Raw genomic sequence first — 25,525 nt, forward strand, 5'->3', positions numbered from 1 at the left:
CGTAGTGAGCCAAATAACCCTGTGCATTGCCAGTATTTTTCTTTGTTATTATTCTTGGTGTTCAAGAGGAAGACACAGAAATTAAATACTCTTTAAAGTCACATCTGATTATGATTTAAGCAAAGGAAAAACAAACTGTTCGGAGATGCTGCACAATGTTATTCTTATCACTGGAGCGGAATATTTTGGATGACAGGGCAAGTGATATATACTTTCTTTGTAAATAATGTGATTAAATATTCACAAATGATAGAAGCACTCAGAAAAAGTTTCTCTCCAAGGGCTAGATTCTGTTTATGGTGGTGTAACCCCAGAGGAATGCCATCTATGTCAATGGAGTCACAGTGGTAGAAAACCAGTGTAAGAAGGATCAGAGACTTATGTATCATCAATGGCTAGAATTTGATGCAGAAATGAATAATACAGCATTAAGGCACTTTTAATAAAAGAGGTCCTCAGCTAGTGTAAATCAGCATAGCTCCACTGACTCCAATTTACACCAGTTGAGAATCTATCCAAGATATGCAAGTGCTAAAACGCATGTGATGCTGCTGAAGCATTTTATGAGTATTGTTATATGTTAACTAGTCTTGGAATGTGGCTTAGATGACAAGTAAAAATGAGTTATAGCTGAGTCTCAGTTTAATCTCTGGTGGGCAAGTTTTCATACCGCAGCATTACCAGTGTGTGACATGACTAAGTCTCTGGCTAGAAGACCCCAAAGACTAGAATGGTAGAACTGGCTGGGGATTTTTCATAGGAAAATGCTGATTCATCACAACTGAAACTTTTCATGGAAATGTACTAGAGGGAGAGAGAGAGAGAGAGAGAGAGAGAGAGAGAGAGAGAGAGAGAGAGAGAGAGAGAGAGAGATTCACCACAGAAAAGCCATGGCCCAGACGCTAGGGCACTCACTTGGGTCTCTCACATTTTAGGTGAGTGTCCAAACCACTGGGCTATTTTGGGGTGGGTCTCACTCACTCTTGTTCTCTCTGATTTTTTGCACAAATATTTTGAAAGAATTAGTTTTTGCTCCAGTGCAAAACAAAAACAAATGCTGAAACCTCTCTTCTTTTTTTTTTTTTTTCCTTCTGGCCAGCCCTGTAGAATAGGGTTGCTACAGGCCAACTTTAAATGTATTAATATGATGTGGGGTATGGGAGCATGACTGGAAAAGAGGGGTGGTTGTAGGTTAGATTAGAAGATTACTGACTATGCTGGGAGTGAGGGGCAAAAGTGAAAATGTCTACAGGTCAGAATTTAGGTGAAAGGGCAAAGCTGGGGGAGATGCCCTCGGGACAAGAATGGGAGGGGGTTTGCTGTGGGACAGGATTAAGGTGCATTGGCAGAGATGTGGGGGACTCAGGACAAGGGAGTGTTGCAGATCAGCATTGGCAGAGCTGGAGGCAGGAGCCTCAGGATCAGACTATAAGGGGGTGCTGGAGATCAGGAATAAGGTGCATGCCAAAGCCGTGTGGGAGCCCAAAAATGGGATAGCAGGGCATGCTACAGGCCAGGAGAGAGATACTTCAGCAAGAGCTGTGCAAGTCATGGGCTAGGAGAGGAGGGGTTCCTCTGGTGTTTGATGAGCTATCTGTGCCCACCTTATACTTGCCAATTTCTCACTCACTTGTCTTCTTGAATGTCAACATCACCTTTTAAAGGGAAAGGGAAAGCTGGGATGGGTGAAGCCTTCCTAACTGCTCCAGGAATATCTGCGCCTTGTCTGAGAACATGCAACTAACTACATACCACCAACCACAAAGCATCCTGCTGCCTGTCATTCTCAGGAACAACCCATGCCGGAATATTGCAGCACTGCCTGTAAATACGCTAAGAATCTTTCTTGAATGATAACCTAGATTATTGGAATTGTTTACAGCCAAGAGGATCTATATTTCTTGCCTCAGGCCCAGTTAAATAAATCATCCCCCAAGCACACTGCTGTTTCTCATTTCAGCCTTGGTCCTCATTCAAGTCCCTCATTAGAGACCCACGGTATTATTGGCTTGGCCAGTGTTTCTGCCTGAGACAGAAATGACACAAACACATCAACTCCACACAAACCCTCCTTTGCTCTCTCCTATTCATGGATCAATTGAAGGCACTTCACAGGGCTGGGACAACATCTTCAGAGGGAGGTGCTGCTTTAATTGATTTCATATAAAGTCAGCTGGAGAAAACACCACCTACTGTGTTCTCAGAAGGCGACTCATTGCCAGAGCTCTGTCAGTTCTTTGGAGCTATAAAGCCACTGAAACGTTTCTGATGCACAGCTTTATGAGCTGGAGGCTTCTGAGCTAGGCTATAACAGTCTGCCTTAAAAGCTGCCTGGATGGCCCACAACTGAGGAATTATTTACATTTAGGCAGGACTAGAAAGTGACCCTGCCCTTCTGGAGCTGTCATTAGATAAATATTTACTAACAATCCTAACCTCGCGCACGTCTGAATGCAATTCATTTGAGTCAGGCTTGACAGTGTATAGTCTGAGCTAACCGATGCAATTGCTCCCTAGGCTCGAACTCCTCTGCATCACAACTTATGGGGAGGCACCTGTGTAGCGTGGGTTGGGGCCTTAGTCTGTGCCCGGTAGATGTGTCACTAGCAGGCTTATTCCCCACCCAGAACTCATGAGACATGACCTGTCCCGGCTGCAGCGGGTTATGTGATCTTGGTGAGCCGGGACAAGGCGCCTTTCTGCCTGGGCTTTCCCCGGCCATCTCTGACCCAACACCGCCAGCGTGCGGGGGCACTAACCCCGACCCCGCTGCAGCATTCCTCTCGGCCACCTACCACGTGCGCTAGCAGCTTGCGGGGCCCGACGCCGAGCCCCCCGATCGGCCTTCCTGCCCCACCCAGCCCCCGGGGCACCGTTCAGCGGCACCGGGCATGGGAGCGGGGAAGGGGGGGCGGATTAACCTGCACCCAGGGCTTGGCCAGGGTCGGCTGAGCGTCCTCTCCTAGATCTCAGGGCTGGAAAGAAGGCTCCATGCCCGGCTGGATCTCCCGCCCGCTTGCGAGTCTCCCCTGCGCCAGGGCCCCGCGTCCCGCGCCCTCCGGGGTCCCTGCGGCCGGGCACACCCGCCTCCCCACGCACCTTAGCCCCGGGGCCGGGGGCTTGACTTACCCACGCACTCGTTGGCCTCCCGGGCCGTGGCCCGCTGCCAGGGCCGGTCGTAGTGGAAGGGCTTGCAGCGGTCGCACTCGGGCCCGGCCGTGTTGTGCTTGCAGTCGCAGACCAGGTGGTCGTCGCGGTCGCGGACGCAGCGGGACGCGTGGCCGTTGCACTTGCAGCGGCCGCCCACCTGCAGGTCGGAGACGGCGTAGAAGTAGGAGTCGCGGGCCAGCTCGGAGTCGTCCTCGTTCTCGTCGCCGAAGGTGTGGAGCCGGCTGAAGGCCACCTTGATGTCGGTGGCCGTGACCCAGTCCTGCAGCACGGGCGAGTTGTCGAAGTCGTGGGCCGAGGGGCGGCCGTCCAGGGTGCTGAAGGCGATGAGGCCGCCGGCCAGCGGCCGCATGTCGGTGTGGGAGTCGGTGCAGATGGCCTCCTGCTCGTTCTGCTTGGTGATGGCGGCGCGGCTGGGCTTGGCGTACATCTTGCGGCACTGGGCCGAGTAGAACTGGAAGGGCACCCAGCTGCGGCCGTAGTCCATGGACTTGTAGATGGCCATGGACTCGGGGCGCGGCGAGCAGAACTGCAGGCTCACGTAGGTCACCTCGAACTTCTTGCCCAGCGAGAGGGTGAGCGTGACGTTGTGCGGGTGCTGCACGAAGTTCTCCGACTGCCAGCACGTCAGGTTGTGCGGGTTGTTGAGGTCGGTGAGGAAGGCGGGCGGGTGGGCCCGCCGCGGCTCCGAGGCGTTGCAGAGGTGGCAGGTCCGCACGCGCTCCTCGCCCTTCTCGCTCACCACGCAGTAGCGGGCCGGCGGCCTGCCGCAGGTGCTGGACACCTTCACCTCCTTGCCGAAGGCGGAGTTGACGAAGTCCGGGATGCACCGCCGCGGGTGGCCGTTCTCGTCGTAGCACGGGTCCGGCTGCGCCGTCTGCACCGCGAACATGCTCATGCCGTAGCCGCCGCGCGCGCCGCCCGCCAGGCACCACAGCCACACCAGCGTGACCACAACCCGCCAGCACTTCCCGGGCATCCTGCGGGCGCCTCCTCCGGGGAGCCTGGGGGCAAACAGACAGAGAGAGAGAGAAGCGGGGAGGTGAAGCCGCCGTCACAAACCCAAGGGCTCCGCTACCCGGGCCGGGGAGGGAAGGCTGCAGCCCGGCAGATGGGGCGCGGAGCGCAGCCCGGCCCGCTCTGCTGGGACCGGCTCTGCAAGCCGGGCGCTTCCCATCCAGCGGGATCGCTGCCCAGGCAGCGAACGGGAAGAGCCTCCCGTGCCAGGGCGCTGCCCAGGAAACCCAGCCTGCAGCCCGGCGGGAAGCCGGCGGGTTGGAAGGAGAACTTTGCGCCTGCTGGAGGCAGACAAACCCTGGCTGGATCAGAAGCGCCAAGCGACCCCGGCCCCCTCTCCCAAGCTAGCCCCCGCCGCGAAGGCTGGTGGCTTTAACCCCCCTGCAGCTGTAGCCGTCGGAGACCAACAGGTGGGACGCTACCTTCTTCGCTCGTTTGGTTTTCCTCCTGAGGCACAAGGGTAAAGTTTCTGGAGCTCCCGGGGAAGGTGGCACAGCCCGTCTTCAAGCTCTCAGCCGAGCGCTCCTGGCTTGCGGAGTGGAAGCGCTGGATGCTGAACGGTGTGTGGTTCAAAGAGCCCAGAGCATTCCCATCCTCAGACCAAAAAAAAAAAAAAAACCCACACACACCCAAAAACACCCTAGTGGCGGGACTCTGTCCTTCCCTGCCTCCCTCTCCGCGCCTTGCAGAGAGCCTGAATGACGTTCCCAGCTTCTGCTGAGTTTGAGGTCATCTTAAAGGAGTGACATTCCGCTCACACAAGGAACACAACGACATCCACTGGTAGTTTATCAATAGGATGGGGAGGGGGGGAAACCAGGCAAAGCATCTAATTCAGAGAGAGGGCAGAGGAGCGCGTTGGGAGGGGGCAGGGGGCGACGGAGCAGACAGAAGGAATCGGGGCGAGCAGACTCTTTACTGCGCATCGGCTATTTGAAAGCAAAGTTTCACAGCGCAGCAAAGACGAACCTTAGGCAAAGGAAGAGAGGAGCCGAGGCAGGGGGAGGGGTTTGCCGTTCCCACCCACTGCAATGGCAGCAGGATCGGGCCCTGCTCTCTTCCTTTGACAGTAGCAAGGACCTTCCTCGTGCTCTCCCTTGGGAAGTGCTGGTGTGTGTGTGTGTGGGGGGGGGGTCCTCAGGCACAAACTCTGCTCTCGGTTACTCTATCGGCTCCGCAGGGGGTTATACTGGGGGTCCTGAAGGGATCTGGCCGTCAGCCTTTAGTTCCTCGTTAGGTCCTTATTGTTATTTACCTCTCTGCACTCTGTCCGCGGGGCGAAGGGTTTGTGTCATGCCAGGCACGGGGTGTAAAGACAAAGTCAGAGCAGAGCTTTCTGCAAGTCTGTTCGGGAAGCGATTGGGAAGGAGCAGCTGCGCCTGTTCAGAGGGAGCCGGGGAAATCACGTCTAAATAAACAAGCAGGTGCTGGGAGGGGGACTGCGCTGGTGTCTGAGGTTGAGAAAAGCCTTGGCACGCTGCTGAGTCGGTGGAAAGAGGAGTCTAGAGAAAGCTAGAGCAGAATCGGTACCCATCGGCTTCAGTGAACACAGGATCGGGGCCCTTTTCACCCAGGGTTCAGTCCCGCTCTTCGGGCTCAGGCAGAAGGTCCATCAGCTGCTCCGGCCTCTCCCTGGGCGTTTTGCCCCAGGAAAGAGTGCAGGATCGGGCCCATACAGCTGTGCTCTCAAGGACAAATCTTATGCAAGGCCCTACGGGGCACTCCGTGATTATACTGGGCGAGCCGGCACGAATTGGTCACTCTCGAGGCAGAGAATAGAGGCCAATCTACCCCGCCGGGGTTAGTCAGAGCGTTTGGGAGAAGACAGGGACCCTAAGATAGGATCCATCCGGGTTTATAGAGCTGGAAATGTCCGCAGGCACTAGCAGAGCACCGGAGCCCCCCTGAGACCTGGGCAGCCTCACGGGTTCCCGTCTCAGGTATATTCTCCGGGGAGCACATTGTCCGGGGGAAATAAAAAACACCTACAAGGAAATTGTATGTGGGCGGGGGGGGGGGGGGGACGACTTTTTAAACTGCGTAAAAGAAGTTCCCAGCGACTGTTGGGGCGATGGGTCCTGGCAGGACAGGGCCTCTCAGCCGCCTTCCGGGAAGATGTCAGAAAGGGGCGCAGATTTCAACACCCTCCCCCGCAAGACTGCTTTCCGAAACCCTGCTAATCACTTTATTCCCCCCCTCCCCGAATCAGAGAGCTGCTTCCACCCCAATCGCTTTATACACACACACACACACACATTGTATACACACAGAGTACACACTACACACACACATTGTACGCACACACAGTACATACTACACACATTGTACACACACAGTGTACACACACACGTCTACACAGTACACACTACACAGACACACACATTGCACACACATACTGTACACACACGTTCCCAGGCGCGCTGTATAAAGTTCAGCGTATTTGTGCCGTTAGGGTACTTTCCATGGTGAAGGTCACTTCGCTGAACTTGCCGAGGATTCACTATTATGACCAGGGCCACCCCAGTTATGAGGGCCCCTGCAGACTGGCTCTTCCCCAAGAAGCCCCTTTTAAGCCAGTTGTGGATGCGCGAACAATGGGCGCTTATTGTATTTGGTAGCGCAAGGCCTGCTCCTGCCCCCCTCGCTCACCCCCAAACTCCTCTGGACTCCAATTCCCCTTGCGCCGGGTGTTTTGGTGAATTGTTACCTCGCTTCAGAACAGCTAGGAGCGCTAATGATGCTGCATTAGCAAATGTAAGGGCTCCCGTCGGGCATGGGAGGGAAAAGGTCCAAATCAATCACTTGTTTGCATCCCGGGGATGAATCACAGCGTGTTTGGGCTTCAGCTAGACACCTGGAAATGCTTCTTGGGACGTTCATTTCCACCGACAAGTCACACCCTGCGTGGAAGAAGCTCCCTGCTCAACCCTGCCTTCCCGACTGTCTGTAAAAACACAGTCGAGCTCCCCCCGTCAACCCGTAGCCCTTTCTTCCAGCTAAGGCTGCATCTCATGCTTGCTCTCGAGCGCGCAAATGAAAGGAAGCCCCCAGACTCCGCATCGGATTCCTTATCACCTGTGCTCCGGCTTTGGTAGTTCCTCACTAATTAGACCCACTGGATTATGGTACAGTGTAGATTATACAATAGAGGTGTCTATAATTAACAAGTTATCATGAATAACTAGCAAATAATCATACTTCATAGCTTCATCCTGAAAGAGTGAAACATATCTATATTCTGAATGAACCTACGAACGTGTCACTAATATTGATATGGTGTGTGTATTGTGAGCAGTGTTTCACTCTTTCTTACTGAAACTCCCAGCTCTTAGGACACTGATTACAGGTAAAGAAAAAGCCATCAATAACTTAAGAACAAACCGAAGAATAAATCAAAATGAGATCAGGGGACTGGCCCGGGTGACTTTCTATGGAATACCAAGATTTTGGATAGAATGGTTGTGCCTTTCCCCACCCCCCTCCCATCCAGGATCACAGAAGATAACTTGGGGGGGGGGGGGGCTGCCAAACTGCCTGAGTTGTCGCTAAACAGTGCACACTAGATAGCCTCTGTCCTCAGCTCACAGCACTGGGCCCCGGCAAGTAAAAGTTATTTTGTCCGTTAAAAGCGTGGCGGCCCCTTTAAAATCTTTCACATCAAACTCTTTCTAAAAGGCACGCGTGTCATTTTTTTGTTGGTTATTCTCGTGGGCCGAATTCCCTCCGGTCTCAGTCCAACTTGGGGCCGCATCAGAAGACTAATTCCCCCCCACACGCCGCCCAGTTTCTCTGCCAGGCGGATCTGCTAACTCCGGAAAGACATGGAGACTTGTTCAAAGTTGGCGTGGGCCGAGCTGTTCTCGCGTGTTCCCAGCGGCTCTCGCTAGTTCACACTAGTTGCGTTCGACTCCATGGGGGTGTTCACCCTCAACGGGTTGTTTCCTCTCCCTGAACCCAAGGTGTCATTCCCGTGTGCGTGGGAACAAGCCCATTCTCCGGGAGCACGCCAGTACTCGAATCCGGACTGCTAGGGTTCTGTTCTAAAGCGTGTGGACAAGGATCAGACGCCTTTCGGGGGGTGAATCAGACATGATTTTGCAGAGGCTCACTGACATACCCAGCACATTCCCCACACCTTGCCACCGGCCAATACAACAGGTGAGATATTGCTACACCTAAACGCTGCCAGGCACCAGGAAAGTCCGATCCAAAGCCACTGAGTCCAGGGCAGCCTCCCCTGCCTGCGGCTCTGAGCATCCTGGATAGATGCACGGGGTGGGAGGGGTGTCCGCAGGCCGGGTGCTGTGCCGAGCGCTCTAGGCGGGTGGGCTTGGCTGTGCACCGCTAGGATGCCCTCAGTGGGTGCGGGGCTGGCACAACCCCCCGCCCCATTGCCAACCCCAGCGCCCTGCCCTGTTTACCGTCCCCCACCCCCGCCAGCATTCCGCCGAGCCCCTCGATTAAAAGGGCAGTTCTATTTCTCCAACGGAGGTGCCCTTTCTGCGCGGGCTCCCTATGCATTTGTCACTCAATCTCCTGGGCTCTGGCGCTCCGCAAGCTGCCCCCTGTCTCTGCAAACCGCCGCGGTGACAGGCATTGCTCGGGGGATGGAAAGCGACGCGAATAGCCGCCCCCTCCCCTCCCCCCCCGCCCCTCTCCCTCTTTGAATTCCTTGCCACCGAGCTGAATAAAAGGGGTTGTTGTAAATTGAATTAGGGCCTGATTAATCTGCTCCCGCTCCTGCTCAGCCCAGCGGGGCGTCTTTGGCAGTGCAACCGCTCTCCCTGCAGGGCAGCCGGGCTCCGGCAGCCTGAGCGCAGCTTCCCTCCGGCCCCCGGCCCCCAGCCCTCTCCCCCTTGACAGCCCTGCTGCTGGATGGATTTGTTAACTCTTCGCCGTGAAACAGCCCGAAAGCCTCCCCCCCAGGCGCTCTTACAGCTCCATCTCCCCGGGCAGCGCCAAGGCAGGATTACAGAAGCCTCATTAAAAGCTACGTTAACCCAGGACGCGGAATCGCCACGGGAGTTAGAGAGATTTGCCTGTCCCACACCCCACCCCCGCTCCCCGCACACACACCGAGGCAGGGGTGCAAGCCACGTTCCCGGCGCCCCCAAAGCCATGACTCTAGGGACAGGCTCCCCCTTTATATGGAACACATTTCAGGGTCCCCGGGGAGCTGGCTCAGGGAGAGGGGCTGGGGTGCGGGGTTACACTTTCCTCTCTGCAACCACCCCTTTGTTCAAAGCAACCGGAGGGTGGGGATGGCTTCAGGTCCGATGCATCCTGCTGCTTCGAGAGGGAAACTGAGCAAAACGTGGGGGAGGAAGAAGTGGCGTAGGCGGGTGTGAACCGAACACCTCCAAATCTCCTTTCCACTTTGGGGGTGACTTCTCAGGGAGACCCACCCGAGGCTCCCTGCCCTCTGGGTTTCTCCCCCGGGAAAGGAGCTTGTTTTAAAATTATGTTTTTAAGCGCAGGGAAGTTTGAGGCTCCCCTCCCCCGAACGATGCGGTCTGACTGATCCTTTTCTAGTCCGTGAAACTGACACCTAGGCCAGCGGCGTGGTCGCGGGCTAGGGGGAGGAGGGGCTGGGCGGTGGGTTTGATGTTAAAATGATAGGTTACGCAGCGTGGAAGCTGCGGGGTTGCTCCGATTTGTTTTCTTAGCTCTGGTCCAATGACACTTTCACACTCAGTCAAAAGCTGAGCTAGAATTTAAAATACAAACTAGACCCTCCGACCCATCCCCTCCTGTTTTCTTTGATTGATTTCCCAAGTCAGTAGAGACTCCGGTTTCAAAAGTCTCGTTTGAGTCTTTCAAAAGTCTCCAGTCGGTCTAGTTAAGGGGTCCCGATGCAGTGAAAAGCGTGGCTAGGCACTGGGAGATATTACATGCGTAATCGTGTGTCTGCAGCTTATTACATATAACTATACACGTGTATGAATTTTATATATGTGAGTATCCGAGAGTGTATTTACAAAAACCAGGCCTCTTTCGCCCTCTTTACCATCAAAGTAATTTTAAAAAATCATACGAAATGTCACACAATTACACCGGGACTACCGTCTAATTTAACGATTCGGAACACTCTGCAGTCAGTGTAAACCAGGATTGAGTTAGCAAGAAGTATGTCACAGCTAAATCAGCGGGAGGTGCATTTTTCAATTGAGGAGCTTTGCAGACAACGTCAACCTGAGAGTGGAGATCGACCCTTTAATAAAAGCCGACCACTGGAACTGCATTTATTGATTAATCTTGTCCTGGATTTATTTATGTCTATTTGTTCATGCTCGGTCGGCAACCGTCGTGTAAATGTCAAAGTTTCTAGCCGCTTGTTCGCATCGTTTTACGTCGTTGTGGCTTTATCGATTTGATCCGGTACAAATCGCTTTCTCTGGAATAAAATATTATTCTTAGATTTAAAAGTGCAGAGATGACAAAAAAACGAATGTAAAATAGTTCGAAGTGAACTCGAGAGGCCCTGGGACGCCGCAGGTTTAAACGAGTTCTCTCGGCTGGCCTTTGGATAACTGGGGAGACTTGGGAACCGACGCGGAGGAGCGGCGGCTGTTTACGCGATTCCTGTGCTTTGTTCACATGCTCGGTGACTGCTGACCGTGCTAGTCGGTTTCGCTCTCCAGGGAATTTTTTAAAAGATGGTTTTGCTGCAGTTTAGCAAATGCAATATATTTTAATCTATTCTGTCTTCAATAACTATCTAATGCCCATTAAGATGAGTCGGGGGGGGGGGGGATCACTTGCCATCTATGGAAACAGCGGGCCCTTCGTGACAAACTGAAGTCCCATTGCCGGATCTCAAGGGAGTTTTGCCTGAGGGCCCGATCCTTCAAATCCTAACCCAAGTGACTAGTCCTTGCTCATGCCATGGATTGCAGAGAGAAAGAAAGAGACTCCTCCGACAACTTTTCAGCCGGCTACGGCTTTGCCGGATCAGGACCTTCAGGATGTGGCCCTATTTAATTAGCCTCTTTTTGTATTAAAAAAAAAAAAAGGCGACGCACCCGGGGGCCCGATCCGGCAGTTCACCTAGGACCGCGTGGGAAAGCGCCGCTCAGGTGGGCACTTTCTGATGCAAAATTCCTCCTGGTAACATGAGTGAGCGCTCGGGTGGGCGCTGGAGCGGGACCCCCGGCGAGGGCTGGGGAAAGTGAGTGCGGGGCGGGCTACCCTTAAGACCTCTCCCGTTAGCTCGGGCGGGGCGGGGGGGTCAGGTACAGCTACCCCGCGCATTCCCGCCGGCCTCGCTCGGTGCAGCCCAGAGTTCAGACAGCTCATCGCTGGAGTCAGCACAAAGGGGTCCCTGTTTCGTTGGCCACTCGTCCAGCGGTGGCCGGCTGCAGCTCACACCCGTCCCCTTTGGATCAGCCAGGTCACCGGTACGGGAGCGGACCCAGAGGCAGATGCTCCCACACGCGGTTTGGGATAGCTACGCAAAGACCCTCCCAGAGAGGTTGTTAGAAAGCTCAGACATTTGTGCTTAGGAAAGGAAAGGGGTAAAGTGACTGGGAGGGGGTGTGTGTGTCGGCGGGGGGGGGCGGTGTGGTGAGTGGTACTGAAGGAAGGAGAAACAGAGAGATTTCCTTTGTTAGACAGCAGGAAGAAGTTTTCTTTTTTAACCCCCGCCCGTGTAAGGTTAGACCCCAGCGCTCCGGATTCATTCAGTATAAAAATCCGTAACAACTGCATTCAGTGACACCCAAGTGCCGAAGTCTGGCAGTACAAGGCCGACAGGATCCAGCCCTTGGTTCTACACCGAAGGCAGCACCGTCTTGTGGTATTTCTCTAATTTAGTTAAATAAGTAGCAGGAGCATTTAAGAGAATTGTACGGGTATCGGAGTGAAATCTGCCGGGTGGTGTATCAGCAGGGACGGCGGATACTAACTTCTACCTCCTCTGTAGCAAACACTGTAAATGGGAGACCTTTGCATAACACATTCCTATTCATTATACTACAGCTCGTCTTTTAAATGCCCAGCGAGGGATTTCTTAGGCCAGACAACTCACAGCAAGTACTTCTTCAGTTGTCTTCAACTCTAGCATATGTTTCTAGCTAAACTACTCCAGATCAAGTTGCTGTTGTTTGAAAAATGGTTGTTTATGAACCTGATCAATGAAACAAACCATTTGACATGAATGATTAACGCTCTCCTTTTGCCTCCTTCAAACCAAACCCACAGGAATTCAGCGCCAAGCTGACAGCCATGAACAAGGACAAGGTACAGTATCAGAGGGGTAGCCGTGTTAGTCTGTATCAGCGAAAACAGCAAGGAGTCCTTGTGGCACCTTAGAGACTAACACATTTATTTGGGGCTATAAACCACTTCATCAGATGTATTTTTCACTCCATGCATCTGATGAAGTGGGTTTTAGCCCAGGAAAGCTTATGCCCAAATAAATTTGTTAGTCTCTAAGGTGCCATAAGGTACAGTGTGTCACATTCGGCTGAAGAGAACTATTTCTCTTCTGCTACTGAATATTCCTCCTGAATCAGATGGCAAAGCACATGACTTGGCTGCCTGTATCTCTGCCCTGGTTTCCAGAGGGAAGCCCAGTTCATTATTTAAATATAGCCTGACAAAGGCTTTGGGGCAACTTTGTGCTGGTAAAACAATGGGAGGTGAATGGAAAGGAGCAGAATGTGGGAATGTCAGGACTTGTTGATGTGTGCTTGCATGCTTGTTTTTCCCCCTCCTCTCCATGAAAAGGGTCTGATTTTCACATCATCTGGATACTTTTAGCTCTCCACAGCAATGGGATGAACTGGGCTGACCTTCCTGGAGGTTTGCTTAGGGACAGAACAATGTTTGTCTTGTCCAAACACTATGAATTACTCAGTGCTCCATGACCAGCCCCACAATCAACTGATACAAATAACATGCACAATTAGGGGAACGCTTTTGGAAGAGGGAAAACAATATATAATAATAAAGTGCAGTGAAAGAGAGAGGCAGGCTTAATCCAGCCGCTATGGCTGGGCTGAGAATGGGGTGTCTGTGTTTATAGCAGTGTACACAGACAAGTGAGTTTGTGAGTACCTGCTAATACATGCTTTATGGCTGGGGTTTTAAAGGAGTTGGGTGGCCAAATCCCTGTTAATTTCATCTGCTCTTTGGAAATCCAAGACATATGTGGGAGTCTCTTGCTCAGAAGAAAATATAGGGTGAAATCTTGGCCCTACTGTAGTCACTGACATCAATAGGGCCAAGATTTCACCCAGAATAGAGTGACACATTATTCTCATCAGATGGCCTAATAACCCCCACCAGTGGCAGAGGAGGGAGATCCACTTCTGGGTTATGGAGGGTCACCAGTGAGGAGCAAGGATAAATAATGTATCCAGATCTAACCCACTGTACACTTTGTTTACATGGCACCATTTTGACCTTTTCCTCTTAGTGGGCTGGGAATAGAGCTGGGTGAAGATTTTTTGGTGAATAGTAAATGTGCTGAAAAAAGCATTCTGGGGGCACTGCAGCTATTCATGAATTTGGGCCAAACTCAGCAAACAGTTATGGCTGAAAACCCTCCCTGACAACAACAATTTTTGAAATATCAAAATGATTCATTTTGAAAAAAAATCAAAATGAATTTCAAAATGAAGTGTTGACTCAAAATGGTATTTTCAGAAGGAAAAGTGTCATTTTGATTGCACATTTCTTTTCACAATATCATTTCAAATCGACAGTCAGAATGTTTTATTTTGATCCACTCACCCCGTTGTTTTTTGGTTTTTGGTTTTTCATTTCAATCAGAAAAAACAGGGCAAAGTCAGTTTTTTTCAAAATGAACAGATTTTTTTATTTCACCTTCTGAACCGAAAAATCAATTATTTGCTTTGCTCATTTGGGAACAATCTGAGTTTTTAGCTGCAGCATCTGGTGCCCCAGGAAGGAGGAATAATATGGGAAACAGGATGCTTTGGAGTGTCTGAATATATAAATGACATTTTGGTTGTTTTTTCCTTGTGGGATTTTTTAAAAATTAAATAGCTCCCAGGATTCAAGGAAGGCTTTTGACTCTCCAGTGGTGGTTAGAAGTGACAAAACAAGGTAGAAAATGTTTAGATATGGTTATTTTACAACTATAGATTTATATACACTGGGCCGCAATTCATTGTTAACCAAAGGCACCCAAAACAGTACTTCCTAGATGCATAGATTCATTGATTCCAAGGCCAGAAGAGACCACTGTGGTCATCTAGTCTGACCTCCTGCATCACACAGGCCATAGATAATTCTGGAATAATCCCTTTTGAACCAGACTGTATCTTTAACAAAAACCAAAACCCAGTCTTGATTTAAAATCTCCAGTGACAGAGAATGCACCATGACCATTGGCAAATTGTTCCAATGGTTAATGACCCTCCCTTATGCATATGCAGTGGTGACAGCCATCTGACAAACTGCATCTACCATTCACCTGTGACTCCTTCCTCTTCACTCTGCTTATGAATCCCGGGCTTCTCAAATGTTTTCAGAGGGTACCACATCCTAAAGGAGATTGCCTCATAGACACTTCCCCACCCAATTCACCATCACACAACAGCCCTGTGGCAACTACAGAAACGAGTTTCATGGAAATGTCTTATCAAGAAAGGATTTAATGTATTTTCAGTTTCTTTTAATGTGATTTAGAGTCCGGAAACAACCATGTGACACACAAGCTGTCCAAGTATCCATTTTAGGATTTTATACCACTGTTCATCACAGTATATGAGGCTCACATTGTAAAGGTATTTAGACACCTAACTCCCATTCAGTGGGAGCTAGATATCTAAATAGCTTTTAGGATCTGGCCTCAGTGCCTAGGGTGGGATCCACAAGAGTATTTAGGATCCTAGACCTCAGACTTAAGTGCACAAGTCCCAGTTTGGGACCCATTGTTACCCGCAGAATTCCCGCTGAACCCTGCAGGTGCCTAAACTTATTCAGCACCCAAGTTTTTCAGAGTAAAAATTCCCTCTGCACCTAGGATTCTGCCCCTGGACCTGTGCACTGCTGCCTCCCTGTGGTTGTCCGGTCAACGATCTCCCACCTGACCCCTAGAGCAATTCACAAACCGGGGGAAAAATAGGAGTTCAGCTGCTTAAGTTGCGTGCAGGGCCTGACCCTGTAGGCATGGAGAGAAGCTGCTTACTAGATTGGGTTCCATTCAAAATCCAGGAGGAGGAAGAGTTGCCCACCTTATAATTTTCAGCCCAGTGGTTAGAGCACTCACCTGGGATGTGGGAGACCCAGGTTCAGTTCTCCCCGCTATGCTTAAGAGGAAGAGTGCACCACCACTGGTCTATAGGATATACTGATGTGTGGCTCCCTCACTCTCTTCTGTTGAAGTCATTGTACTGAGGATAAATAATGAAAAATTGAAGCAGGGAGGCTGGCTGTGGGGTCTTCCATCTCCCAGGTGGTCCCATAACCACTGGATTACCCATTATGTCTCTCTTGGGCCCAGTGACTATTTTAGTATTTATCCACAGTGGAATAGTCATTGGGTGAGAGTGTCTGCGGTCAGCCCCCTGCTCCAGCCACTCTTTCATTATGCATTCACGGTGCAACAGCTTCGACAGGAGAGACTGAGGAATCCCCACATCGCAATATCCCGCAGCCGAGTGGCTAGAGAATGCTTGACGGAGACCCTTGTTCAAAGTCTCTCTCCCCCTCTGACAGAAAGGGGGGAATTCAACTTGAATCTCACACTATTGAGAGGAGTGCTTGAACCACTGGGCTAAAAGTTATAAGATGAGCACTGTCACCACTACCACCATCTCCTCCTCCATTTGGTGTGGAGCGAGGCAGGCACCTAACTTATGCCACACAAAGTCAGCTTCTCCCAAATGTGGAATGTCCTATCCAAAGCCAGAATGGACTGTGTAGTGAGTCAGAGTGGCCTCCCTCCAAGCCTGACAGTGAGGGACCACTACACAGCCCTGGTGGGTGGAACCGAACCAGCCCCGCCCCTGCCAGAAGTGCACAGGCGGGACAGGAAGTATAGAGAGGTCCCCACAGCTCAGTTGGGGCCAACCTAGGGAACGAGGCAGACATCTCAAGCCCTCTGCAGGACTCCAGACTAGGCCCCGAGCCGTCCCACACTCTGCCACCGGACAAGAGGAGTTACTGGGACTGCCATCAGCCATCTGCCCAGAAGCCACTAAGGGTGTGTGGCCCATGAAGCTGTGCCAACGGACTGCAGTAGGAAGCAGCCCAGGAGAACCAGATGTTAGTCAGGTTTGTGCTGTCGCAGTACAAATCAGTGTGTTTCGGTGGGATCCACCCTCCACTGCTAGGGCCCTGGGCTGGGATTCCCTGCCGCCAACCCCACCCCCAGGTTGGCTGCCTACTCACCCCAGGCTGGAAGACCTGTGCCTTGTCTGTGGCCTGCCCCAACCAGGAGGCTGTGGGCCCCTAGACTGTGATTGCTGTCTGCTCCAGCCCGACGGCTGACGCTAAAGACTGCTTGCTGCTCTACCCAGCTCAGAGGGTCAGAGCCCCAGACAAGTACTTGCTGTCTGCCCCAGCCAGGAGGCCTTTGGCAAAAGACTGCTCCTGTCCCTGCCCCGCTCAGAGGGCCAGAGCTATAAACGGTGAATTGCGGTCTGCCCCTGCCAAGAGGCTTGGGCTAAAGACTGCTTGGCCCCACCCAGAGAGCCGGAGCCTCTAGAGCGTCAATTGGCTGTTTGCTGTCTGATGCGATAAGGCAGAGTGGCCTACCTCCAAGCCTGACAGTGAGGGACCGCTACAGACTACATTGCATTTGCACATCTGGTAATACTCATCCATCCAATATGGGCTAATATATCTCATGAAATGCTGGGGTTAGAAATGGGTCCTTGATTTTACAGATGAGCTGGGGCTGCCCCTTTCTAATGGGATACAGCACTTGTTTCTAGCTTTGGAGATCATGAAATAGCAGCTCTGAAGGGCTGGGAATTTCAAAACAGCATAAAGAATTTGTACACTTAGTTCCCATTAATTTAAATGGGAACTTGGCATCTAAATCTCTTGGGTGGCTTTGGAAATCTCAGACTAAACCTGCAACAATACTGTGTATTGGAAATAGAGCTGTTCACAAATTTACAAGTTTCAACAAAAATGAGGAGGGGGGAATTCAATGAACTATTTCACTGATAATTTCCTCCATTTTTTTTTGCCAGCTCTAGTATCGGTCAGAAATTACTGAACATTTCAAAATTTTGATGAGGAAAATTTGCTGTGGATTTTTGGTGGAAACCACCTTTACTTTTATTAAAAAGCTACTTTGAAGACTGAAGTGGTTTCAGTTGAATTTTCAGCACAAAGGCAGCCTGGCTCTAGAAAGGAAGGATATTAATTTTAGGCCACAGTTTAACAACGTAGGAAAATAAAAGATATAAAAGACTGCAAAGTGACTGCAGGGGAGACTTGTGAGTCAACACAGACCTCTCATCTTAGATATGTTTCTTCAAATGAAGACACAGAGAATATCAAAGGGAGTAACACCACAGATAAGGTGGCAAACACTACAGGCTGAGAAGGACTTTAGGGAGTTGATTATGGAGAAGATGAGGTCAGCAACACATGAGGAAGGAATGGATAAATTTGGGAATTTTATGGTAACAAATATATTGGAAAGTGCTAAACAAATAGTGGGTGAATCAAAAGGAAAAACCTTTATTCAAAAATAAACTTGGTGGTGGAGCGAAAAAGTACAAGAAGTGATAAAAGATAAGAGAAAAAAGTTTAAACTCTGGCAAAGGAGTAGGAGCAAAGGAGACCTGGGGGAATACAAGGCAGTGAAGAAATTGGCCAGGAATGTAGTTGCGAAAGCAAAGGTCTTTGAAGAACTTTATGCTAGACTTGGAAGAAAGAAAGGGGAAAAAGATGCATATAGACTGGTGAAAGCATGGGACAGAAGTACTAAATATATAAAGGAAGTAAAGTTCATCAAAGATGAAACTGGTATTGTGTTGACTGATGAGTCGTATAAAAGATCAATGGAAAAGGTATTCTGAACTGCTTTTAAATGAAGAAAACCCAGGAGAGCAATGCAACTTCAAAGTGATGAATTTAGATCTAGTGGAGCCTATCACGCCAGATAAAGTGGCAAACGCTGTGAAAGAAAATGAAAAATAATAAGGTCCTAAGCTCAGATGGAATCCCTAAGAAAAAGCTTGGAATAGAAGGCATCCATCTCCTGAGATCCCTGTTCAATTCAATCATGAGGTGGGAAAAGATACCAAATGTGTGAAGGAAAAGTATCTTGGAGCCAATATGCAAGGGAAAAGGTGATGCTGCTGGCAATGGTACAAATTATAGAGGTATAAAGCTGATGAGTCATGCAATGAAATTGTGGAAGAGAGTCATCAATAAGAGACCAAGAAGGGAAGTAGATATTAGTGCAAATCAATATGGCTTCATGCCAGGAAGGAAAGTCGACAATAGATGCTGTTTTTGCCCTGAGGCAGCTAGTAGAAAAAATTAGCGAGAAAAGGAAAAATATTCACATGGTGTTGGTTGATCTGGAAAAGGTCTTTGACCAGGTTTCAAGAGAACTCATATGGTGGGGTCTGAGGGAGAAAATGGTACCAGAACTTTATGTGTGGCTCTTTCAAGCCATGTATATAGGTGCAACATTAATAGTCAGAACCTCTAGTAGTGAAATAGATGAACTATGGGTAAAAGGTCAGAGTGCACCAGAGATCAGCACCAAGCCCTTTCTGGTTTATCCTTGTTCTGAATACCCACACAAGCAACGTACGGATGGAGGCAGCTTGGTGCATGCTGTTTGCAGATGCTGTCATTCTATGCAGTGAGGGAAAATATAGTTTCAAAGAGGATCTTGATAAATGGAGAAATGTGTTGGAGAGACATGGGCTCAAAATACGCAAAGGAAAAACAGAGTATTATGATATGTAATTTCAATATCGTGAACACTGAAGAATTATCCTTGAAATTAGATGGGCAAACAATACCAAAAATGCAGTTTGAGGTATCTGGGTTCCAGAATCCAGGAAAATGGAGGATGAAATTAGAGCTGGGATAAAAAATTCCTGGCTCAAATGGAGAGAGATAAGTGGTGTGCTACATGACAGAAAGATACCATTAAGATTAAAAAGGAAAGTCTACAAAACAGTGGTCTGTTCAGTTTTAGTGTATGGTGCTGAGTGCTGGGCAACAAAGAAGAAATGTGAGCAAAAGATCTGTTCCACAGAAACGCAACAATTGAGAAGGATGAGTCGTGCAAGCAAGCAAGACTATGCGAGGAATGTGTGTATTAGAGACATGATCAAAGTAACACCCACAACTGAAAAAATGAGAGAGGGCAGGCTCAGATGGTCAGTCATGGAAAGCTCAGTCCTGACAACTAAGTGGATAAGAAAGTCCAATAGACAGAAGGAAAGTCCAACTCTGAAGGAAAAAGTCAGAGAGGCCATCCCCAGAAGAAGTGGTGGGATGTCATAAAGGCAGATACATTAGCATGTAGTGCCATAGAGGTTACGTTTCTGAGCAGAGCACTTTGGAGGGAGAGGGCTCGCAGAGTGGACCCCATTTGATGGGACTAACTCAAGGAAGAAGAAGAATTTAACAAAGTAGATAAGCACTTGGCTGACTTTAAGCAAGTCAGTCCCGCTCACTCCAATGGGACTACTCACATGCTTAAAATGAACAAGTGCTAAATACTTTGCTGAATTGGAGCCATAGTAACCAAATCATATTATCATTTTAATTGCCTCAGCATTTTGAAAATAATCTTCCTGTAAAACATGGAAATCCATGACACTGTGGCATGATTTTCTCTTTTCCCCAGTCTAGGTCCCACCCTAAAAAGCAGCTAACCTGCAAAAACGTATTTCCATCCACACATCAGCCTGCCCTGCTGCTACAGTTGTAGACAGATGTTAAAGTGGCCAGGTCATACGTGAGCAGCAGGCTGATGAGCCCATTGCAATGGTACAGGAAGGGTGCCAGCTCGTGAGAGTTCTCATGTTGAAAGCCCTTTGTGCAAGGAGATATGGTTTATTTGCTGCTTTCAACTTCTTAGTGAAAAGGTGCATTCCCATGTGGCAGCATCTTTGTCTACCCCTTGGACTGGTCTGTGCAGAGTTATGACCTGTTTGCTCATTTGGCACCTGTACTGCTTGCACTGGAATCAATGAGAGCTTTATGACTGATTTCAATAAAGATCTAGTCTGAGATGCTGGACCTGATCTCCACGCTCTCCATCAATGCCTAAGGTCCAGATCCTGCAGAAACTTATGAACATGCTTAGTTTTACACATTGCGAGTAGTGCTATTGATATTAATGGGACTACTCCCAGTGCAAAACATTGAGCACATGTGCAAGTCTCTGTAGGATCGGTGCCTGAGTCAAGGAATCAGAATCAGGCCCATAGTGACAGGCAGTGTTTAGTTTTGTATGGTTCTCAAGCTGCTTCCCTACACAGTTTGAAATCAGGATTCTCCACCCTCATGGTGCACTGGTTTTGTTTTATACTTACATGAACAAGGATGTGTGAAGAATGCCTGATGTGTATGCATAGTTATTTGGTTAACACTGTACTTAGGCTTGGAAGGACTCAATTTTTATCTGTAAATGTCGATCGACTTCACCATGCACACACACTGATGAAAAAATATTTCCATCCATAATAATTGAAATTTACAGATATGCAAAGTAAGAAAAGTGCTGCTTGAGAATTGATTAGGGTTTGATTTAAGGCCATTTACTTTGTGTATTTTGATGTATGATGTTGACAAATTAGTGTTTTAACAGTTATAAAACTTTAACATTTTGAATCTCAGCATCTAGTGTCATCAAATAAGAATGGTAAAACCCATAATTTCGCACAACTATGAAAATTAAATTGATAAAAATTTTAAAAATGCTTAAAAGTGAAAATAGACACGATCCATCAAAGTTATATAAAAAAATATCGAATTCTGCCCATCCTGACTTTACTATATAGATTGAGGAGCGGTGGCCGAGTTGTTAAGGTTCTTGACTGCAGTTGTGGGTTGGACGATCTCACACTCAAAGGCTTTCTCCAGTTCACCCAGCTGCAAAACAAGTGCCTGATCCATTAGGTTAGAGGCACGAGAGGTGGTCAGATATGATGCTGGCCAAAACACTCCCTTGTGTGTCGATGGCTATGGAAACTGATGCACCTGTGTCAGCCTCATGAACCATCTGTAGCTTGGAGCAAACTTTGACTTTGATATAAGGTGGGCATTTATAGGCCCTAATTCAGCAAAGTAGTTAAGCACATGCCTAACTTTAAGCATGTGAGTAGTCGCAGTAAAATCAATGGAATTACTCACATGCTTAAAGTTAGGTATGTGTTTAAATACCTTGCTGAATGGGGCCATAATTACCGCAAAACGGAATGCAATTAATTGCTGTTCTTATATACTAGGTTTCATTAACTGAATATTTGATACTCACCTTGTAGAACCTTTCTCAGATGCATTTCTCTAATCCACACACTTTATGATCCTTACAAAAAAACCCAGGCAGTCTCTAAACACCTGTCAGTAAAGATTTACTAGTAGAGGTGCCATAGCAGTGAGGGCTCATACTTCTAAGATTTTGTTATTTTTACAATATACTGTACTATGCTTATAAGGGCCTTATAGTGGGTGGCCATAAACCATGCTGAACAATTGTCAAAATAAGTGGAAAAAGTACATCTGGTGATGCATTAGTCTTGATTTTTACAGTATTTGATAACTTGCTTGGTAATTCACAATAGTCAATAATTTGTAACAGTCTTGTCATTAGTCTGAACTAGTAAGAGTCTATTATATATTATTGGGAGCATTCACTTCTTGAGTGCCTCTGGCGGCTGCATGCAGTATTACAGGCCTTTTCCTGCTCCCGGCACCCCTGTAGGTTATCAGCCTCATTTATAGATTCATAGATTCATAGATACTAAGGTCAGAAGGGACCATTATGATCATCTACTCTGACCTCCTGCACAACGCAGGCGACAGAATTTCACCCACCCACCCCTGTGAAAAACCTCTCACCTATGTCTGAGCTATTGAAGTCCTCAAATTGTGGTGTGAAGACTTCAAGGAGCAGAGAATCCTCCAGCAAGTGACCCATGCCCCATGATACAGAGGAAGGCGAAAAACCTCCAGGGCCTCTTCCAATCCGCCCTGGAGGAAAATTCCTTCCTGACCCCAGATATGGCGATCAGCTAAACCCTGAGCATATGGGCAAGATTCACCAGCCAGATACTACAGAAAATTCTTTCCTGGGTAACTCAGATCCCACCCCATCTAATATCCCATCACAGGCCATTGGGCCTATTTACCATGAATATTTAATTACCAAAACCATGTTATCCCATCTTACCATCTCCTCCATAAACTTATCAAGTTTAATCTTAAAGCCAGATAGATCTTTTGCCCCCACTGCTTCCCTTGGAAGGCTATTCCAAAACTTCACTCCTCTGATGGTTAGAAACCTTCGTCTAATTTCAAGTCTAAACTTCCTGGTGGCCAGTTTATATCCATTTGTTCTTGACAGGAGTGGCATAGCCGGGTCATACAATCAAAGTGAATCCCTTCAGGGGTAGCAAAACTGCAACAAACCTGTCTATCTGCCCTCACTAGGGTCTTCAGCCCCAGCTCTGGGCCCTTTAAATTCAGACCTTCACTTAGGCTTTCAAACGAGACTTGTGCACTTCTCCGGGCCAAGTCCTATATTTTTACCCATTCCTTCTAGATTTTAAGATCTCTGGGGCAGGAACTGGCTTGACATTGGAGTACAGAGCAGCACAGACTACACTGATCAGATTGGAGAGGTGATAAGTAGGAGTAACATTTCCTTACATATATAAAACTCCCATTTCATTGACTATTTTGAATGAGTAAGGCTGAGCGGGATTGGGCCTTTTAATAGGGTGCGTGCACACACATTCAACAGATAAAATGCTCAGATTTAACTCACAAGGAGAGAAATCTCCAGCCATGTATGTTGCTTGGGGCATGATGTGTCCACTAGCCAGGTTTTTTTTAAATGATCTAGAGATGATCACAGTGATCCCTTCTGGGTTTATACTCTGTGAATCTGTAACGCCAATTCAGTATCCAAAATAATGAGTTTAAATGGCAAAAACAAAGCTGCAGTCTCTACAGAGATACCCCATGGCATACAAAGACTCCAGCGCCAATGAATAATTGAAATTTGCCAGGGCTTCAGTGTCACTCCCTAATCTTGGATTATAGAATGATAGAAACGTAGGGCACGAAGGAACCTTGAGAGATCATCTAGTCCAGCCCCCTGTGCTGAGGACAGAACCGAGTAAACTTAGGCCGTGCCTGACAGGTGTTTGTCCAACCTCTTGTTAAAAACCCCCAGTGACCCCACAATCTCCCTTGGAAGTCTATTCCAGAGCTTAATAAACCTTATTGTTAGAAAGTTTTTCCCTAATATCTACCCTACATCTCCCTTGCTTCAGATTAAGCTCTTTACTTTTTAACCTACCTTCAGTGGACATGGAGAACAATTGATCACCTTCCTCTTTAGAACAGCCCCTTTAGCATATTTGAAGACTGTTATCAGGTCCCATCTCAGTCTTCTTTTCTCAAGGCTAAACATGACCACTTATTTTAACCTTTCTCCATACGTCAGGTTTTCAAAACCTTTTATCATTTCTGTTGCCCTCCTCTGGACTCTCTCCAATTTGTCCACATCTTGCCTAAAGTATGATGCCCCAAACTGGACACAGTACTCCAGCTGAGGCCTCACCAGTGCCAAATAGAGAGGGACAATTACTTCATGTGTCTTATGTACAGCACTTCAGTTAATTGACCCCAGTATATTAGAGTTTTTTGCAACTGTATCATATTGTTGGCTCCTATTTAATTTGTGATATACTATAACCTCCCGATCCTTTTCAGCAGTTATTCCCCATTTTGGAGTTCTGCCTTTGATTTTTCCTTCTCAAGGGTAGTACTTTGCACTTGTTTTTACTGAATTTCATTTTTATTGCTTTCAGACCAATTTTCCAATTTGTCAACATCTTTTTGTTTCTAACCCTGTCCCCCAAAGAGCTTGGAGCCCCTCCCAGCTTGGTCTCATTTGCAAATTTTATAAGCAATACTCTCCACTCCAATATCCAAGTCATTCAAGAAAATGTTGAATAATAGCAGACCCAGGGCAGGCCCTTGCAGGTCCCCACAAGATACACCCTCAGAGTTTGATAGTGAACCACTGACCATGGTTTTTGGCCAGATGTGTACCCACCTTATAATAATTTCATCTAGACCAGTGGTTCTCAAACTTTTGTATTGGTGACCCCTTTCACACAGCAAGCCTCTGACTGCGACCCCCACCCCCATAAATTAAAAACACCTTTTTTATATTTAGCACTATTATAAATGCTGGAGGCAAAGCGGGGCTTGGGGTGGAGGCTGACAGCTCGCGACCCCCCTGAGGGGTCATGACTCCCAGTTTGAGAACCCCTGATCTAGACCACATTCCCCAGTTTGCTTATGAGAATGTCATATGGGACATACAAATCAAGACATAGCACATCTACTGCTTTCCCCTGTTCACTGGGCCCGTAACCTTGTAAAAGAAAGAAATTAGCTTGGTTTGGCATGATTTGTTCTTGACACATCCATGTTGGTTATTGCTTACTACCTATTTTCCTCTAAGTGCTTACAAATTGAATATTTAATCATTTTTTTCCAGTATCTTTCTAGGTATTAAAGTTACGCTGACTGGTCTATAATTCCTGAGGTCCTCTTTGTTCTCCTTTTTAAAGACAGGTACTACGTTTGCCCTTCTCCAGTCCTCCAGGGCCTCACCCGTCTTCCATGAGTTCTCAAAGACAACTACTAATAGTTTCAAGATTTCTTTGCTTAGTTCCTTAAGAACCCTAGGGTTAATATCATCAGACCCTGCCGACTTGAATACATCTAACTTATCTAAACTCTTTAACCTATTCTGGCTTGTGTTCCTTCATCTGTGTTGTTAATATTGTGTTGAGTATCTGGTCACCATTAACCTTTTTTCCCCCTATCAAAATAGGAATTAAACACCTCAGCTTTCTCAATGTCATCCATTATTAGCTGTTCTTCCCCACTAAGTAGTGGACCTACACCAGCCTTCATCTTTCTCTTGCTCGTAATGCATTTATAGAACCCCTTTGTATTGCCTTTTATATCCCTTGCTACTTGTAACTCATTTTGTACCTTAGCCTTTCTGCTTTTGTCCCCATATGCTTGAACTATTTTTTTTGTACTCATGCTTAGTAACGTGTCCATGTTTTCACTTTTTGTAGGACTTCTTTTTGGTTTTCAGGTCATTAAAAAGTTCTTGATGTAAGCA

The 25,525-nt window shown here is 48.2% G+C and overlaps 1 protein-coding gene across 3 annotated transcripts in view; it reads right to left on the bottom strand.

The window, feature by feature from the left end:
• The window catches only part of NTN1 (netrin 1), a 233,857-nt gene that overhangs the window by 203,282 nt on the left and 5,050 nt on the right, over positions 1 to 25,525 (bottom strand). Inside the window, exons 1-2 of one of the 3 annotated variants that reach the window (XM_043527742.1) lie at positions 4,608 to 5,514; positions 3,130 to 4,172 (exon numbers count right to left, since the gene is read on the bottom strand). In XM_043527742.1, coding sequence (XP_043383677.1) covers positions 3,130 to 4,147 — 1,018 coding nt within the window. In that variant the 5' untranslated portion in view covers positions 4,148 to 4,172; positions 4,608 to 5,514. Of the gene's footprint in view, positions 1 to 3,129; positions 4,173 to 4,607; positions 5,515 to 25,525 lie in introns of those variants that run through there. The other 2 variants (XM_037914351.2, XM_043527741.1) reach the window with 2 other exon arrangements.

This window comes from Chelonia mydas, chromosome 14, assembly GCF_015237465.2.
Source record: "Chelonia mydas isolate rCheMyd1 chromosome 14, rCheMyd1.pri.v2, whole genome shotgun sequence".
Classification (NCBI taxonomy): Eukaryota; Metazoa; Chordata; order Testudines; family Cheloniidae; genus Chelonia; species Chelonia mydas.